Source organism: Phallusia mammillata, chromosome 2 (assembly GCF_965637545.1).
Source record: "Phallusia mammillata chromosome 2, kaPhaMamm4.hap1.1, whole genome shotgun sequence".
NCBI lineage: Eukaryota > Metazoa > Chordata > Ascidiacea > Phlebobranchia > Ascidiidae > Phallusia > Phallusia mammillata.
Genome location: NC_137253.1, coordinates 11,248,704 through 11,267,346, shown reverse-complemented (window position 1 = coordinate 11,267,346; position 18,643 = coordinate 11,248,704). Strand labels below are relative to the sequence as shown.

General features: G+C 37.1%; 1 protein-coding gene and 1 long non-coding RNA gene across 7 annotated transcripts in view; both read right to left on the bottom strand.

The window, feature by feature from the left end:
• Positions 1 to 383: 383 nt before the first annotated feature.
• Positions 384 to 18,643, bottom strand: part of LOC145214686 (small G protein signaling modulator 2-like) — a 43,346-nt gene continuing 25,086 nt past the window's right edge. For all 6 annotated transcript variants that reach the window (XM_080083265.1, XM_080083268.1, XM_080083271.1 and 3 more), the window contains 13 exons: positions 18,119 to 18,199; positions 17,545 to 17,637; positions 17,281 to 17,388; positions 16,792 to 16,910; positions 16,080 to 16,114; positions 15,794 to 15,861; positions 15,316 to 15,480; positions 14,693 to 14,848; positions 13,608 to 13,704; positions 7,830 to 8,000; positions 7,004 to 7,085; positions 1,711 to 2,121; positions 384 to 1,371 (listed from right to left, as the gene is read on the bottom strand). In XM_080083265.1, the coding sequence (XP_079939391.1) occupies positions 861 to 1,371; positions 1,711 to 2,121; positions 7,004 to 7,085; positions 7,830 to 8,000; positions 13,608 to 13,704; positions 14,693 to 14,848; positions 15,316 to 15,480; positions 15,794 to 15,861; positions 16,080 to 16,114; positions 16,792 to 16,910; positions 17,281 to 17,388; positions 17,545 to 17,637; positions 18,119 to 18,199 (2,097 nt within the window). In that variant the 3' untranslated portion in view covers positions 384 to 860. The remainder of the gene's footprint in view (positions 1,372 to 1,710; positions 2,122 to 7,003; positions 7,086 to 7,829; positions 8,001 to 13,607; positions 13,705 to 14,692; positions 14,849 to 15,315; positions 15,481 to 15,793; positions 15,862 to 16,079; positions 16,115 to 16,791; positions 16,911 to 17,280; positions 17,389 to 17,544; positions 17,638 to 18,118; positions 18,200 to 18,643) is intronic.
• LOC145214688 (uncharacterized) lies at positions 12,056 to 13,391 on the bottom strand. Its single transcript, XR_013857098.1, has 3 exons — positions 12,860 to 13,391; positions 12,516 to 12,638; positions 12,056 to 12,360 (listed from the first exon to the last, which is right to left on the bottom strand). It is a non-coding gene; the product is annotated as an uncharacterized LOC145214688 (long non-coding RNA).

The window sequence follows — 18,643 nt, the reverse complement described above, 5'->3', positions numbered from 1 at the left end:
CGTTGCTATGTGAACGGCACTCCTTATCAGGTTTTATAGTCGGCGTGCAACAGGCTAACGGGAGGATATACTTCATGCTAAAAGAGGTAATGTACTGACGCGTTCACTATAACAAGCTAATAAGGCAATAACAAATCATCATTGCGTAACATACACTTCACTTTACCCTAGATTCCTTGGCAGTAATAAAAAAACTCTGGGCTTCTGTAGAAGTCTGCTTAACAACTTAAATGTAAAGCATGCGATCTGTTTGGTAAAAAATACAATGTATGAAACAGAGCGTCTTCCAATGGTAACTTCCTAAAGAACTTGTAGGTCAGAACCACTTGTCCATAGTATGTATTTCCCCGGTGTTAATATGTTTTTTGAGTGCGGAAAACAAATCTTGAAAAGATGATTTTATTTACAAAATGTTTGGACATTACAAAAGCGATGATTCTATCATACAAAATAATGCAAGCAACAGAAACGCCGAACACCAGGAAAGTATGTTTTGGGGGTGTACAACAAGTGATTATTTCATGTAACGAACCGTCAGGAGAAACACACCGACACGACCTATGGCGTTTAAGCGTTGACGACCATTCTGCATGGCTAAAAATTAAAAAAGCAGATCGCGAAAATTTACGTAGTGTTTTTTTCATAAAATCGCTCACTTTGAAAACTGAGTACACAAAATCAATGCATGCTTATGATTGGGCAACAAATGTCATGAGATTACCAGGGCGTTTTACAAAAGACACGTCTACATATTCCAGTCAGGAGTGCCCTCAAAAGACCTTGATTACATGCATGTTTAATATTCACACACTAAATCACAACAAAATTACAAGAAAAAATGGTTTAAAACTTTGAAACGTTTATAAGCGTTCGTCATTCATAAAGTTGAACCCATCGTCTCGTATACTTTGTGTCGCCTCCGCACCTTCCATTTTGTCGAGTTCAACCCCTGGATCTGACATGTATTCCTTAATCGATCTTTTTCTGAGAGGTAAAATCTTTGAGCTAACCGTGAACAAAGAATAGATTGGAGACAACTTTGTGGGCCCACGATCTGGGACTTCTAAGGTGTTTTGTGACCTTTGCTCGACCTTGATTGACGTCTCGACGGCTTCTGGAGCCAGGGGCTGTGGCGCAACACGAGGGCGAATCTTTTTCCAGTTGAGAGGAATGTGACTTTGACTTCCTCCGAGAGAGACGCTCCTAGCGCAGTGAGTAACACAAGTCCCATGGCTGCCATGTTTTGAACTAATATCTTCACTTTGCGTTCGGCGCTGAGTATTGAAGCACGATTCCATGGTAGCACCTCTCGGCTGTAGAGGCATCGGCAGCTGCCGTCCCATTACGGGGGCACTGTATTTTCTCTGGTTCCTGTCATTGTGTGAACAGCACCATGTAAAAAAAAAATTCAGCTGCCGAATTGTATTTTGGTTTTATGCACGCTGGAATGCAATAAAAACCTTTTGGTGCCAAAAATATTAACACATAAACCAACATATTACATCGCATACTTCGCGTTTTATTTCTTTTAACAAATCATAGGCGTAACCTGCTTATACGTTTAAGTGAAGTAAGTGTTAGAGTTTAGAATGGGTTAGGTTTGGGACAACACTTGTCCAAAAAATATAAACAAGAATTTAAAACAGTTATTGGGCCATTTTCACCTATTTTGAATGGGTGTCATTTTCCCCTAAACTACACACTTCATACCTGTTGCGATGATCAGAGGTCTTTCGTGAATTAGGGTCTTGCTTGTCACCGTTGCACAATCTCTTACATCCGTCCCGAAATTTACCACTGCAAGCGAACAGCATCACAGGGAATGACGAAGAACACAAGAGGACGCTGTAAGACCACGTGACGTAATCCATCGTGACGTCAGAGCACGGTCGAAAGGCCGTTAATGCTAGGGAACCGAAAAATGGCAGCCAAAGTAGTGCGGTTATAGTCTTTGCCAACGTGATGACCCGGAATGTTTCGGCGGTCCAGGTTTCGTAACGATTTCTTCTCGGAGTTGAGTGTGGCATTCGTGGAAAGTGTATGCGCAGTGACAAGCGATGCAGGGCGGATAGGGTGCTAGAAAAGCGGGACCGGCCAGACCCAACAGGTACATTCTCCTCCCTGTTAGAATAGAAAGAAAGCCATTTAGGCTTATGTATGTGATATATATAGTTTGTCTAGGCCTTTGTCACTTAACTGGTGACTGATTATGCAATTTAAAAGCATATGTATTTAGAGAGAGAGAGAGATTATCTATAGAGAGAGTTGGTAAAATATAGTTATATTAATACATGCGTTTTACACAATTTGGGTTAATAGGATCTCGGTCGCTTGGTGTTAAACCAAGTAAAAAAAAATACTAGATTATAATTTGTAAATAGTCGGTCGCGTCCGCAATTTCAGTCACAACGCATTGATTTTGGATCTCGAAAACTCTAAATGTGCAGATTTACGATGAAGTTTTGAGCAGATGAAAGTCTTCATAATCAAGCAATGGGAAACGAACTACTGATCTAGTGGGTCGCGTCAAAAAGCTCATGCGAACCATTTTACTGTCAGTGCAGAGCAGTGATTCTCAAAATGTGTACCGGGGCACACTAATGTTCCGTGAAAGAATTTCAAGTGTGCAGCGAAATATTCCCAAAGTAAAAACATTTCCGGGTGTTTTAGGACTTCATGATAAAATACGTGTGTGCATAAAAACGTTTCAAAGCTGATGTTTTTGTTGTTTGTAATGAAAAGCATCATTACCCACCACAATTAAGTTGAAAATAAACATTGTTTTAACAACTTTTATCATGTTTACCTGCTAAGTGTGCCGCGGAAGGAAATTTTAGTTCTTTAATGCGCCGCATGCTTTAAAAGTTTAAGAACCACTGGTGTAAAGGCAAGTATTCCAAAATGTCTGGTGCATCTAATTTTGCCAACACTTTTAGGTTTACGCGATAAAATAGTCAGCTGTTAAAAAACAACTTACCTTCTAAAAGAAGTCATCAAGTAAACGACAACAGGAAACACCCATAGAAGAGTAACAACGGCAAATCGACAGCAAGTTCGCAATATAGCGACTGGTTGCAATGAGCTTGACTCTTTGCAAGGCATCCAACTTTCTGTGGCAGCTAAGATCGAACAAAAAACATAGGGCAGACAAGGCCCCGCAAGAGTCAACGTTGGTAACTTCACAGGCCAAGTAATTCTGGTTTTCATCACTAATTTAGGAGCCATAACGATGGTAAGTAATATCCAGAGTTGGCAACCTCCGCAAGCAGTTATAAAATGAACACGCAAGCTTGATGTGAAGCGTGCTTTCCATGAATATGTGTCAACAGACTGATTATTAAAGCTTTCGTTCGAGAACGTCGCATTAAAAGTGGTGTTGTTGGCAAACAAAGCCCTGTGTTCAAAGAAAGCTTGCATAGCTACAAAGGCGAGGTTACCAGAGGTCAAGACGAGGTTATTGACGGTCAACATGCAGAGGAAGAAGTTCACCAAACGACGAACTCGTTTTGACTGTCTTATGACGGTAACTGTCACTGAATTTCCCACCACTGACACGACACTGAAACAAACCGTCATATACCAGTAACTTAACTTCTCCACTGAGAAAAATTCTCTGTTATTCCAATTCATTTTGCTGCACTGTTCTCTGTGGTAGGCAGCAAGAAAATAAACCCTTTAACACAGAATATATTTTGAAGGAAATTCTGGCATCGACTAAATTCGGATTCGCAGGTGCAGAAAATAAGGTTTTATCGATTGAATGTGGGCTGGTGTGCAGGTGCATATTCGCGTTTGAGCAACGCGTTTTACATCAATCATTTTCTTGACATTATTGTACGCTATTTTATTGACTATTTGACACTTATTTAGTTGTAAGGGTGGGCCAAAACTGCAACAGTTCTGTTTGGGCGAGCACCGAGCATATCAGGTTAACTCTCGGTGCTAGGTCGTGCAAGCTCGGTGCATTGTGACATCACAAACACTCTCATTTACACTGTATTTTTTAAACTTTTTCAAAGCCCCCTATGTAGCCACCAAGACCGTATTTAAACTCCCTTCCGCATAACAGAAGAGACAAGCCATCGCTAAGTTTTTAAGTAGTTTGTGTCAATTAATTAAAAACACTTACACGTGCCTATTTCCGCAATTTTCGCTGTTACAATTTAGGGTTGGTTCGGATATCAATAATTTCCACTATCCGGATAACGGATATATACGGATATTTTGAATTTAGCTATCCGTTTAACCGGATAATAATAAGTATATTCCAACATCATTCAATTGTGGCGCCGATTTCGTTTTAGTGTTCATAATTGTCCAGCATATATTAAATTTACGCGTTTACTGCTTAAGCAGTATGGGACGCCGTTTTGAAAACAAACAAAAAACTTGCAAGTTAGCTATGTTTCGTTGCAAGTTACCCGGTGCATTGTGGGAAATTCATATCAAAATGTATGGAGATGTCCCACAATGCACCGGGCCGCAAACATTGTTACTAAACGAACATTTTTTTTCGTATCTAAAAATTTATCCCTCCGAGCCAATCACCTCACAATAGATGTATTTACCGTTTCATTAGTGTGACGTAAATTTTCTTGTGAATTTGAACATTAGGGAATATGTAGGATAAACATAAAGTCGTTCGTTGCATCCACCACTGCACATTAACTGCGTGTTTTCTAAAATTATGTTAAAATGCATAAAACGCTGACGCGGCACTATTCTTTTGTTATCCGGTTAACCGACACAAAAATATCCGGATATCGGATAACAAAAAATCCTTCGGTTAATCGGTTAACCGGTTATCCGATATCCGGATAATTCAACCCTATGTTACATGTCTTGAGTGCGGATGGTAGTTTGAACTTTAAAGCATTGGTCGGCAACCACTGGTCCGCGGCCCGGTGCCGGTCCGTGACTGGTTTGTTACCGGGCCGCATAAAACTTTCTCAAGGTTCACATAAAATCAAAGTTGTAATTACTGTAATTAGTTTTCAGTGCTGAACATTTGTGGTTTTTAAAGGCCGGTCCGTGATAAAAAAAATTCAGTTTCAAACCGGTCCGCAGTGCAAAAAAGGTTACCTACCCCTGCTTGAAAGCATGTCTTCTTTTCAAATATTTCGTTTTTTTTTTTGTCTAAGGCTCAGCTTAGTTCATGCCACTACTCGGCCGAGCAATAAAATAAGCGATGCTTACCGGGTATTCGGGTTGGGGCTCGGTTCAGCATATCCCTAGTAGTAGAAATATATTTTAAACACCTTCTTTGAACGTGATTTTGCAACTTTAAAAATTTGTATTTAATTTCTGCAAAAAGGAAATTTTTAAAAGCTAAAATAAACCCAGTGAAATTCAGCAAAGTCCGTGTTAGCAAGCAACCAGAAGGTGGCTATTTCATAGACCTAAAACCACTCAAATGTATTTTTATGTCGGTCTTCTTTGTACTCTAGTAAATGCAGAAGTAACAGATTTTGGAAAACGCCGGAATAAAGAAAATGTAGGCTATAAAGTCGCCGAAATCGAAGTTAGTATCTTGTAATAGCATGAAGCACACACGCACTGTTGCACAACCGAGGAGGTCGTTCTATTGCACAAAATATACCACACAAGGAGCACACGACAAATGAAGAATGCAACGAACTGCAACATACAGCAATATAGCAAAAAGCATCATACTAATATTGCGCAATGATCGTAAACTTACTGCAGTTTGGAACCCTTGAAGCCAATGAATAAAAAAATGTAGATAAATTAAGGTACCATACACAAAAAATGTTAAATTTCTATGGTCTTTTTACGTGCAGAAATGAAGTAAAATGATATAAAAGTTTGGCTTCGTAGAGTTATAGGTCCTTATCTGTAACATTGCACACGTGATAAACTTTAAAAAACGCAGAATATAGATGTACATGAAATGTAAGGTATGCGCTGATCAAAACAGAGCAACAAATATAACACAAAACAAATTGAAAACCCCGCTTAATTTTTTAGTGTTTGCCTAAAGACCAATGTCGATTTACAAAAAAAAAAAAATAGTCAGGTAAACATCTATGTATTTTTTAGAATAAAATAAATCTCTTAGCCTTGGTTGTTAAAATCTTTGGTGCAATTGTGGTTTGATACAAATACATGGCAGCTGTGTATGAAATTACTAATGAATACAAAATAGGTGAAAAGGAGAAAAAAAACTTTACAGATACAGCCAACAAAAACCGCCTGTGTTTTAAAATATTGAAGAAATACATTTTTAGGGATCTGACCCACAACATAAATGCTTATGAAAACATTGTACCGATTACTGCACAAAAAATAGGTAAACTTTTTGAGCAGCTTTGAGCATTTAAGTAGCGTAATTTTTTTCAACTTACACAACTTCGCCTAAAACTTTGTCAAATATTATCTTAAGGTGCAAATCAGCAGCAGAGCAAAGTTTTCGGAAATCTTGACAAAAATTGCGCTGCGCACAGTGCCGATAAAACCGCCAAAACTGCCATTTTGCAAACGTACAAATTACAATATCCACATCTATACACTGTGCAACGAAAAGAAAATAATGCCAGAAAACTGCGTGTTGTGCAAACGACACACTGAAGACAAATGTGTTGGTAAAAAATCTCAAGAACCAAAAAGTTATCAAACAATATTGACGCAGCAAAAATCCCAAGAATTCGGTTCTTGGCTTATTCGAATCTAGAAAAGTGTTTTTATCGAGTACCCAAAATTAAATATTGTAAAAGAAAAAGCTCCAGATTTCAATAATGCTATTCTCAATCCTGGAAACAAAAATTTAGAAAGTAACAAGAGGAAAAAAACTTCCAACATTTTAAGGAACGCGTACAAATTTCTACAAAGTGCATCCTTATGAAAAGCGCCAATAAGAAAAAAATGCTTCACAATAATCTCTGCTCATTTAAACGTGAATTGTGGGAAAAAAGTCACAAAAATGTGAATGAGGAAGTCTGAGAAAGGTGACGTGTCCTTTTCACGCTTGGTGGCGCACACTTACTTTTGCATCATCTGCTGAACTTCGGCCAGAAGGTTTTGAGCGAGAGAAAGTATGTTTCGTGCGTCGTGTTTTTCTGCCATTTCTAAAAAAATTAACAAAATGAACAATACTCAATGAAATGAAATCTAAATCATGGGTTCGCAACCGGGTAGGAATGAAGTATTTCGAAATGTTAAGGAAGATATTCGTCAAAAAAGATTGGGAGCCACTGCTCTAAATTAAGGTGGTCCACACCCTGGGACCTTTGTACTGCCCGCGAACACTTTCTAATTACAATCATAGAATCAGTTGCAGTTGCCAATAAGACCTAAATAACAATATGTGTTTATTGTGAGGCAACAAGGGCGCTTTTTGTAAAAACATAAACTCGTTTATTTCTTGCAGGAAATTTTAAACAGTTGTAACTAAGTGCTAGCAGACGTGCTTTGTGGTAATAATAATTGTGTTTTTTTAAATACGACTTTACACAACACACCCTGTCAGAAACCGATAAAATACGAAAAATCTACTAACACTATGCCTCACGACAATTAGCTGAATTTCGGACAGCGACGCAAAGAGCACATTTTAAACGGTATATTAATTCGTGCTGAAGGTTTTGGCTAACAGAGCTTGGGGTAATTTTAATCAAAATGTAAAAACAAACTTTTAGAAGTTACGTCCTTACCTAAAATTTCTAAAAAACTTACTTTCCAGCCCTACACCTCTATGGCTGCTAAATGAATAATTCTATTTGCGCCACTTAGCAAATGTAGCTAAAAGTTAGTCTTCCATAATGTATAGTGTTGTTAGCCCTACAACAAACTTAAAAAATTTTAGCACTCACCATTGAAGAATTTGATGATATCAGTAAAATCCATGTCGTTCTCAATTATAATTTCTCGGTAGGTCTTCAGCATAGCGAGTGCGAAGAACAGGACAAAGTGTTCTGATGAAACGTGTCTTGCTGCCCATATTCTCTCCCACACAGAAAACACATCGTCGTCATATGATAATTCTGGGAAAAACCACACATAGGTAAGCTGGTTCATGAGCCCATTTAAGAGTTTATCTGTAGAGTTCAAATCAGTATATGGACGTATTTTTTGTCCTACGCCTAAAAAATGTTATTTTCTTCATGTAGTGACTGGTGATATATGTGCGTTGTCATCAAAAACGTTTACTTCCATTTTGTCAATTATGCATAAAACACCAAAGACGATGGTAAAACAAGTATACTAAAAGAATGTGGCTCAGCGTTGACAAACGCGTGTTTAAGCGTTTAGAACATATTTAGTCACTGTTGACCACAACCACATAGTTAGTCACAAACAGGTCGAAAAAAGTTTGTAAAACACTTTTGTCTGCTTCTATTTGCAAAACGGTAAGAAGCCCCAAGAACCGGTCTTGATTATGTTTTTTGAAAAAAAATCTCTTCTATTTCATTATCTGTTCATTTCCTGACTCTTATAAGTTATTAACGCCCTTTCAAAATACGCGAAGAACGGAATCCACTTAAACAAAAAACATCTGTATGAAACGTTTCTTGAACATACAATTTTAGTCAATATTCTTGCGCCAACCAATTCTGGTTTCAGGAAAAACTACCTTTTTGAAGCAAGTTAATCTGTCACGAAATTGTAAACAGGCGTGAAACTAGAGCCGTAACCCGGCTCTAAAAGACCACGACAACAAACAATGCATGCCTTTAATAGGACTTCTGATGTTAAACTTTTACTTGATTTTTTTACTGTGCATTATTGGGTAGCGTAACCACCGATAAATAATAATTATTTTTTGTGTGTTTCACAAAAAATGACTTTTTTTGCTTTAACTGTATTACGCTTAGAAAACACAGATAGCAAACTGGACAAATTGTTTTGGAAATAAATTTTTGATGACGCAACACGATGGCCACTGTCTTTATTGTGTTCATTTTTCTATTTAAAATCGGATAAATTACACTGACACCTGTTATGCTGCAGCTGGAGCAAGAAAAAATACCTTTTTGCCCTTCAAAAATGAGTCGAAATGTACTTTACCTATAACACGTTCCCATAACGTTGGATTTAAAATGATCACCACTGCTAAAATGTGCATCATTTCAAAAGGGTTCAGCAATAATATGCCAAATCATGATCATACATTTTTGTGTGCCAAAATGTTAAACTACAACAAACTCCATCAGGAAAATAATGCAATATTTTTTACCACTTGTTAGTGATTTTAATATGTGTTTCTCTCAAGTTAGGAGAACCCATAACAATTTCAACATCAATCCAGCATAGTTTATTTATTAATCCTCTCTTCTTAGTGTTTTCAGATACTGAATAATTCCAGCCAATCAGTCAAAGACATCACAACTTTAAGTTACAAGTGTCTTTCTCTTGATGTTGTTTTTTCTAGTGTTTTATTACATCCTGCTTGCACAGTTTTCCACATGTATCATTGTTTTTTGTGTGTCAAGATATGAAGGTTTTAAGGGTGTAACAAAACAACAACAGGAACACAAGGTGATATCTCCATAACCATTTAAACATAAACCCAAGATAGGTTTCTTATTATCAATCCTCTCTCTTTTTAGTGTTTTGTTACTGAATAGTTCCAGCCGATTGTTCAACCCCATCACAACTATAAATTACAAGCATCTTTCTCTTAAAAGTGTATTTTCTTGTGTCTTTTTATATCTTGCTTGCGCTTGGACAGTTTTCCACATATTTCACACTTAAATGGCTTCTTGTCGCTGTGAACTACATAGTGTGCAGTAAGGCTTTCCTTGAAATTAAATTGTTTGTCACAAACATCACATTGGAATTGCTTTTCAGCTGCATGAATCAGTGTATGTCTATTCAACTTGTCAACCTTATTAAATCGTTTTTCACAAATATCACATTTTTAAGGTTTCTCTCCAGTGTGGGTCCTTACATGAGTTTGAAATTTTGATTGAGAATGAAATGTTTTTTGACAATAATCACAGATTTTTTTTCCTTTAGGTGAGTCTTTTTGTGTTTGTTTAAATCGGTACATGTAGTGAATCTTTTTCAAAAATATCACAGTTGATAAGGTTTCTCTTCCATGTGGTGCCTTATGTGCATTCGTAAGCCTGAATTGGAACGAAACAGCTTTTCACAGTAATTGCACTTAAATGGTCTTTCTCCTGTATGAATCAGTGTGTGCCTTTTTAAACTTGCCACGGAACAGAATTGTTGGTCACATACATCACATTTTGGTTCTTCTCCATGATGAATTTTTATGTGCTTTTCGAAAATAGCTTTGCGATCGCAATTTTTTTTCACAGTAATCACATTTAAATGGTTTTTCCCCAGTGTGAGTCACCATATGGTTTGTGATCCTTAAAAAAGAAGAAAATATTTTTTCACAAGTGTCACATTTAAATCCACCTTCTCCCATGTGAGTCTTCATGTGAAGTTTTTTGTGTGGGATTGTGAAAAACCTTTTGTCACAATAACTACACTGGTATTGTTTCTCTCCATGAATCAATTCATGCTGGATTAAATTGTTTTTTTGTCTAAAATATTTATCACACACCTTACACTTGAAAGGTTTAATCCCAGCATGAATTAATAAGTGGTTTTGTAAGACAAGGTTGCGTTTAAATTGCTTATCACAAACATCACATTTATATGGTTTTTCATCACAGTGTACCAACATGTGACTTTTCAACAAACTTTTTCTGTTAAATCTTTTACTGCAGATTTTGCATTGAAAAGGCTTTTCATCGGAATGTACTAACATGTGCTTTTTGCAATTATCTTTTCGGGAAAAAGATTTTTCACAAACTTTGCATTTGAAAGGTTTTGTTTTGTTTCCATGTTGAGAGTTTGTTGTGTTCTTGGATTTGACTTGGTCAGCAAAACTAACACCACCTTGATTCATATTTTGCATGCAGTCATAAGATATGAATTCTTTGCTTGATAACTAGTTTTCTCCAAAGCACTGCAATTGTTTTTATCTTTTCCTGGCTTTCTTCGATTGTTGTATCATAATCAGATCTTCGACAAGGTTTTTTTGAAATAAGCTATTGCTGCCAGGCATAATGTTAGACCAAGTATTGCTCATCCAGCAGTTTTTATTGTAAACAATCGACTTTCGGCGATCTTGTTATCGCTGTTTTACATGTGTGTGTTTTGCATTTTGTCGCTTTAAAAGACATTCGTCTTGCAAGTTATGTCATTATCCTGATGAAGGCGTCTTGTATAGGACGTCGAAACGTCGATTGTTTACAATAAAAACTGCTGGATGAGCAATACTTGGTCTAAGGTTTTTTTGGTCTTTTTGCAATGTGCATTTAACAATCCTACTTTCTTTATGTTAACAATTATAATTTTTTCTGTTCCATTACAAAGACCTTCGCAAATGCAAAATGTTAGTGTGTAGATTTGATACTACAAAAGTTAAAAATACAGTTCTTGTAACTGTCCAAGGTCTTTTTGAATACAGCAAATGAACACTGATTGGTGTTTAGGACAAATTGACTATACAACCTATACAATAAAATTCTACATATGTTACAATCCCAGGTTAGCCTTTAAAGCAGTGGTTCTCAACCTTTTTGCCCTTGCGGACCCTTTTCGACACTGTGATCTGATTACGGACCCCTTGAAGGTGAAGGTGCTTTTTTGTACTTTTTTATTAACAAGCAACCTATACATGGTGCATTAAATGCCGACCACATTCGGTCCAGGGCCAAAATTTCAATCACTTTGGTTTGGGACCCCCGGTTGAGAACCACTGCTTTAAAGTCTATAGTTACTATTTGTCACATAAACTGGCATCACACGTTTATTTACAACATTATGTTAACAAAGATTAATTGATTCAGCTGTTGCTAAACATGACTGAGTTCTTCTAAACTTAATGACAGCTAATTATTTAAGCAGGACTCTCCTCCCAATGCTATCCTGTAAGTAACAATTTGAAACAAAAGTCATAAAGACGGATTATTCTGTTACATGTAGTTAAAATCCCTATTTCAATGATTGAAGAATGTATAAACACAGCGCAACATGCCTGTCTTTGAAAATGCTTAGTCTTTTTTTCTCAATGCAACTATCTCAATGTAACTTAACTTCTACCAGCTGGGCAGCTGACAGGCTGAACAACTGCTACCCAGTTTAAATGTGGCGCAATTATACACTGTGGTAGCAATATGCTCGTCTTCAGGTTTTGTACAGACAACATTACAAGATTGTAATACAGAGAAAATGCATTTGCTTATCAATTCGAAATGCAATGCCTGAGACCGACTTTAGAAGAGTAGGTGTCAAATATTAACGTCGCGATGTATGTTGTCCGACCGATTGCATCATTGTATTGTAAAGTCGGTTACGTGGAACGTTTCTTAATGCCCACAGTCGCTGTTTGGTAATACAAAAAGTAGGTCAATCGGAATAAACAAGTACTTTGGTGCATTTTCAGGTGCCTATCTTTCACAGGTAAAAATTGAAATAAGTTTGAAGCGTTCTTTCTTAACCAAAATATAGAAACTAATCCGGACAAAAATATATGCCACCTGCCAATGCTCGGTTAGCGGTTATCTGGCTGCGTGTGACCAACAGAAGACTGGGAAGATGCAGTAGTTTATAGGTGGCTGCACAATCTCGCCGACAGGATACCGCATATACACCCAAGGGGACTAAAACGGATAACAGCGAAAGGGTTAAGTAATGTCTGCATTGTTCCTCAAACCTACAGGCAGTTCACCAAACATAACTTAAATCAACTTGTTAGCACGACTCACAATTTTAAATACTAAAGCTCGCATTGCTTTTTTAACTTTCAAGATCCGTTCAATCAATGTAATAAGTTATCTACCCGTTAAAGCAAACAGCTGCATTATCCTAAATCATAACTCACCGCGTTTAAGATAACTGTCGTATGCAAAATAGAACATGCACATTTTGCTTCAGAGGCTTACTTGGCTGTTGCAGTTTTACCAAACGGCAACCACAACTTCTAAATCTAACCCCACTGGCCACTGTCAACTGTTTTGATGGCAACTTGCAAGAAAAGTAGCAGATTCCTTTTGCTTTGCCACTGCGCCTGCAGCATTTAAAACACGCGCCTTCAGCAAATCCAAACGAATTGCCTTTTTCCTTTTACTCCCATCAAGCAGAACAGAACAAAGTCTCAAAACGATTTTGTGGTAAGGCAGATGGAAATGCAGCAGAGCAAATGGATTTGGCTTAAAAGCAAATTTCAGCCGACTTTTTAGCTACTAGGCCTTAATTTACGGGTAGTTCGGCCAGATTTTGTCATTTTTAAACTGGCAACCCTGGTATCCATCGAAACAGAATCTGTAGGATATGCTTAAGTTCAAATAGAATAGAAATAAATTTGACTCAGAAAAAAATGCAAAACTAAGTACAAAAGTGTAATTTACTGCCATGGAATTCAGCTTGATAGAAAAATTACTGACACATACGTTTGACTTTGGTGAAACAAACACACACAAAATTGCCAGATAAATCCATAATACTGTGTTTGTAAACATAAGGATTTCTTCAAGCAATCAATGATACCCAATATACAATCTGCAAAAACTATTTAAATGTACAAAACAAATTTAAGAGTTCGAATGTTTGAGCAAAGGTTAAGAACTCACCTCGTTTGAAATCAAGAAGAAACCATCGATAGCAAAAGTAGAAATGTGTGTAGTCACCATTCTTGTGCATGTGCTCGAATAATTCCGCGTCTAGGATCTAAAAATCAATTCACGAAATAAGTTAAGTTGAAGTGCGTTGTTTAGGTAGATCTACCAACACAAGAACTCTCAGTAGAAAAGGTTTGCCAAATATCGATAGATGGCGTATTGCAGGGGTGGGGAACCTGCGGCCCGCTTGCTTCTTTAATGTGGCCCACGTCTCAATTTGGTTTAAAAAAGCAATAAAATGTTTGTGTACAAACATTTCCTTGAAATGACTTCGACATTACCCCATTCCACATTATGACGCCAAACTTATGAAAATTGTCACACCTTCAACCAGTTGCCATATATTTGTGACGTAACAGTCACTCGATTGCCTCTCCTAGCAGTAACAAGTCATTTGTAGCGTTGATCTTTGTATTACTATTTAAAATACAATTTTAGAAAAAAGATAGATCGCTATAATGGACTCTAATTTTTTAGTCGAAATAAGTGATAAACCTGTATGCCGTGTTTGTTGCATACATGAAGCATAAAAAATCAAATCTGGAGCGATGAAATATAAAACTACTAAAAAAACTAAAAATATTTGGCCCGCCCGAAAATGTTGTGTAATTTATGCGGCCCGCAGTGCTAAGTAGGTTCCCCACCCCTGGCGTAAAGTGTACAGTTATTTAAATTCACAGCGAGACTGGGATAGGGTTAGGGAGCAAATTTAACATAAAGAACTGGGGTTTAGGTTGATTTTATTGTTATTATTATTATGAAACCTCAGACCAAAACTAATAGCCCTAATCGTCAGCATTTTTACCCAAACTACCTTAAATTTTTTTGCGTGCGCCACCTACCAGAATTTAGAAAAACAATCTACTGTGAGTTCTTGTGTTAGTAGCTCTACCATAGTTTTAGGTAAAAAATAATTTTGCCGCTCAATTGTTGGCTACTATAAATCAATCTATAAGCTGGATTGGTGAAATATGGCAGCTTTACCTTAATATAAAGCATTATGTGACTGAAACTAAGAATATATCCAAAATGCGAACCTGTATGAGTGAGCGCATATTGGCAAAGTGCAAATCCATAGTTCCTCCGTTTGGAAAGTTTTTACCCATCCTCTGCATGAGCTGGAGGAAGCAGCTGTAGACTAAACTCTCATCATTCATAACAAGTAGAAGGGGAGCGGCAATGTCACACATTCCCTACAAACATATCGTGTGTATTGTTTTTATTGTCTATAAGCGGTTGGGTGTAAGAACAACATAAGGCCAATTTCTAATGGGGTCCGTGTGTAGCTGCTGGCGAGACCTTGCTCAGAACATTTAACACATATTTTAAAATGTGCAATCTTGTTGTAAGATTGTTTAAACCATTGTAATGTCGTCTATAATATAATTACACATGGCGAGCAGCCAAGGTATGTTTTTTTAGTAGTAATTATGGACATGACATTGACTACAAAATGGCTGCTATATTTTTTTCCTATCTGCCTGTAATATACTGAAAGACACAATATTTCGCCTTGATAAGATTTCCAGCATCGCGATATAGACATGGTTTGATTTTTTTCTCGTCATATTTCGACAGTTTGCATATTTGGTCAAAAGCCGGGCACTAAAAAAGGCAAACATGCCTAAAATTGTAACCATTTTTTCGTCCATAAAGTCACCTGCATATATCCGATGTCGAGATGCCGCCATACATAACAACATATCACGTTGCGCAATTTGTCGAGGTTTGCGTCCTGTGCAAAGTAAGCGTGATTTCTGTCACATCTCTGCACATCTTTCTCAATGCGATGAAGGTTTAAAGCGAAATTGTCCAGCAGCTCCTCCTAATAAAAGTTATTAAATTGGCTTATCACAAACAGGATTTGATCATTTTAAAATGTGCTTGTAGGGTGACGTCATGTACAGATGACCTAATTTTGGAAGTGACGTAATTCATTTTCCGCAAGTGAAGTATCTCAAATGACAAACCTTCTTTTACATTTGATCGAGCTTATATTAAGTCCCTTTCAAAAATTAAAAAATGCAAACTATGACGTCACAGAAAGATGACGTCATACAACCAAATAATAATAATAATAAATTTCCCTTTTAGACCATTGTGTTTTGCTTTTTTGATACAATGTCTTGAAAACTCACCGAATAAATAATTTCGGACAAACTGCCCTGGCTGGTGACGTCAGCAGCAGATAAGGATGAATTTACATCTGTACAACGCAACACAAAAATAATTGAAACAAAAATCTTTAAAAATTCCATTTTGATTCTGAAAATCTTAACATGCGTAGTCTTTACTAATGTACACAAGCAAGCAGTAGAAAAAAAATTCTCTACTATTTGACAATTTATTTGCGGATTCAGTTAAGTTTGGAGCTTGATAAAAAATCCTTCAAACTTGCTCATCAAACTCGCGCAAAAAACCTACCGGTTGTAACCTCTTCATTGGGAAATCCTTCGGTTCTGTAAAACAGAGGGGAAAATATTTAAGCTATGGGAGAACATAGGACGCTTTGCCATTCAGACGTAATAATTATAAAAGGGAGGTCTACAATTGGGAGTTGATTTTGGGCAGTCCTTATCCGAGCTACAACCTAATGTTATCATCACGATTGACATTTTTATGGCGGTGTGGTGAGGGAGGATGCAACAACATGAGTTATCTGGGAGTAAAGTACAGAAAGAGATGTGTATAAGATAACACGTTGTTTAAAAGTAAACTTTAAGAAAAAAGTTTGAACAATTTATTTAGACACCGAATTTTGAATTCAACAAGGCTTTGTGTTGTAATCAGTTGTTATTTAGCCGCTGTGCCCCTTCCCATTACTGTGCAGTGACGAATTCAATGTGAAAAGGGCAAATATCTAAAGGTACGATACAATCACATGATTTGAGACTGATTGCAAAATTCAGGTATGCCTGGCAACATTAGTACCTTGTTTTGTCACAAAAAGCACATCATAATTAAGTTACCAATTATAATTATCTTTTTTGACATTCTTTGACAACAAAAATGCAGTTCGTTAGTGTGATGCGAATAACTGGGCCTTACTACCTGCAGGTACCTTGTACGTCGTAAATTAAGTGATATATAGAAGTTTAAATTAAAAATGTAAAAAATATTAACTCAGACAAAATACCCTTCTTCCGGTATGACGTCATTTTCGTCGATGCTGAAACTTTTGAGTGAAAATGAAGGATTTGCGTCCATCGAGCTGGCTGTGCTGATCGACGAGTACGGCACGTGACTAGCGTCTGACTGTCGACCAATCACAGTAAAGGTGATAAGCACGTGACTTTGGGGACGGGAATTCACCCAAAATTAAACTCTTAGTTTGAAATTACAGCGCAAAAAAATTGAGGTAGCTTTCTTGTCAAACAAAACAGTTTTCAAAACAAGGAGCTTTTGAAATTTCTCAAAAAATAGTAACCCACAAATTATCATATAGAATGGCTCACAAAAATGTACATGCTTTTGATTGGTTCTCGTAGGGTCTCTTTCGTTTTGCCTATTTTACAAATGGTTATGTTTGCGACAAAAATATTTGAAAAAAGATTTTCAGTACCATAATACTATTTTAAACTGATGCAATTAGGCTTAAGTCTCCAACTTTAAATATGCCACTAACATTGTTCACATGTCGGTTGCGACGAGTGTGGTTTGTGTGCGCAGCTGCCGGTACGCTCTTAGGAGTTTCCCCCGACTGTGCGGCCTCATCGATTACCTGAAACGTTTCCTAAAAAAATAAATGTTTAAGTTTCAAACTACAAACATTGAGATACAGTGTAAAATTACAATGTAGACAGTGCATGCCAGTATTACAAGTATTGTATTATTTTACAATTTAAAGACTCAAGGATTTTAGGCTATAATCAGGATAATGTATACGTACCGTAAATTTAACGTGCGGTCCTGTGCTGTGTTCCGGTTCTGGTGGAAATACGTCACTTAAATTGGATGACTGCTGCTTTAATATTCGGCGAGCCTGATGCAAGAGTTTAAAATGTCTTTTTCAGAAGAAAGTAATTTAAGAAAGATGTCAAATTAGTTAGACAATACAATGATATGAGACAAACTTTTTAGAAAATATGGAATAAGTGTGACATAAAAAGGATCCCCCTCCTTAACAGTAAACGTGACACCATGATACAACACAACATACCGCATGTATATTTACAGAGGAGTCTGATTAATCACATAGTTCGTTTAATTGCATAGTGATCGTAAATCCCAACCGTTGCCATTTTGCTGAGAGAATCAGCCAGTTTTGCATAGAAATGTTGGCGTTATGCGATTAACCGGATTCGTATGTATACCTCTCTTTAAAACATTTTACTTAGGTGTTTAAAACCTAAACATGTACATCAATATTTTTTGTTGGGTGGGTCACAGAAAACGCCATACATGACAGACTACAGTTTGCAATGTGACCGAGAGATCATATTGGAAGTTGGCTTACACATTACCTGTATGTCTGAAAAGGAACTTCCAGCCGATGAACGGGATGTCGATGATTTTACTGAGTTTAGTGAGAGATCCTGATCTCGCTGAAATATCACAAAAACAATAAGTCAACAGCGTGGCAAAAGTTTGAAAGTTTCGTGAACAGAACAACAGCAAGTTTATTAATGATTAAAAGGTTACAAGGGGGGCAGTGTATACCCAAATCAGCTAAGATGAACAAACAATCATACTGGGATCCGTCCAGAAGCGTTCTCGCAGACCAGCGATCACGGTATAAACAATTATTAATCGTAGTACGCCAGGCTTAGTGAAAGCGTTACACTGAATCAAGACGGTTTCCCAAGCATTCGTTATAACGCCTTCAAAAAGCCTGGCGTACTATGATTACAACAAAACCACACAGAGCTTAGTGAAACGATTTAGAGAAATTCTCAACATTTCTGCCAAAAGCAGCCCTACCCAGTATTCTTAAGTTAAAAAGTAGTTTCTTCTCGAAGTGTGCCAGTTTGTTTGAGCGCACCAAAAAT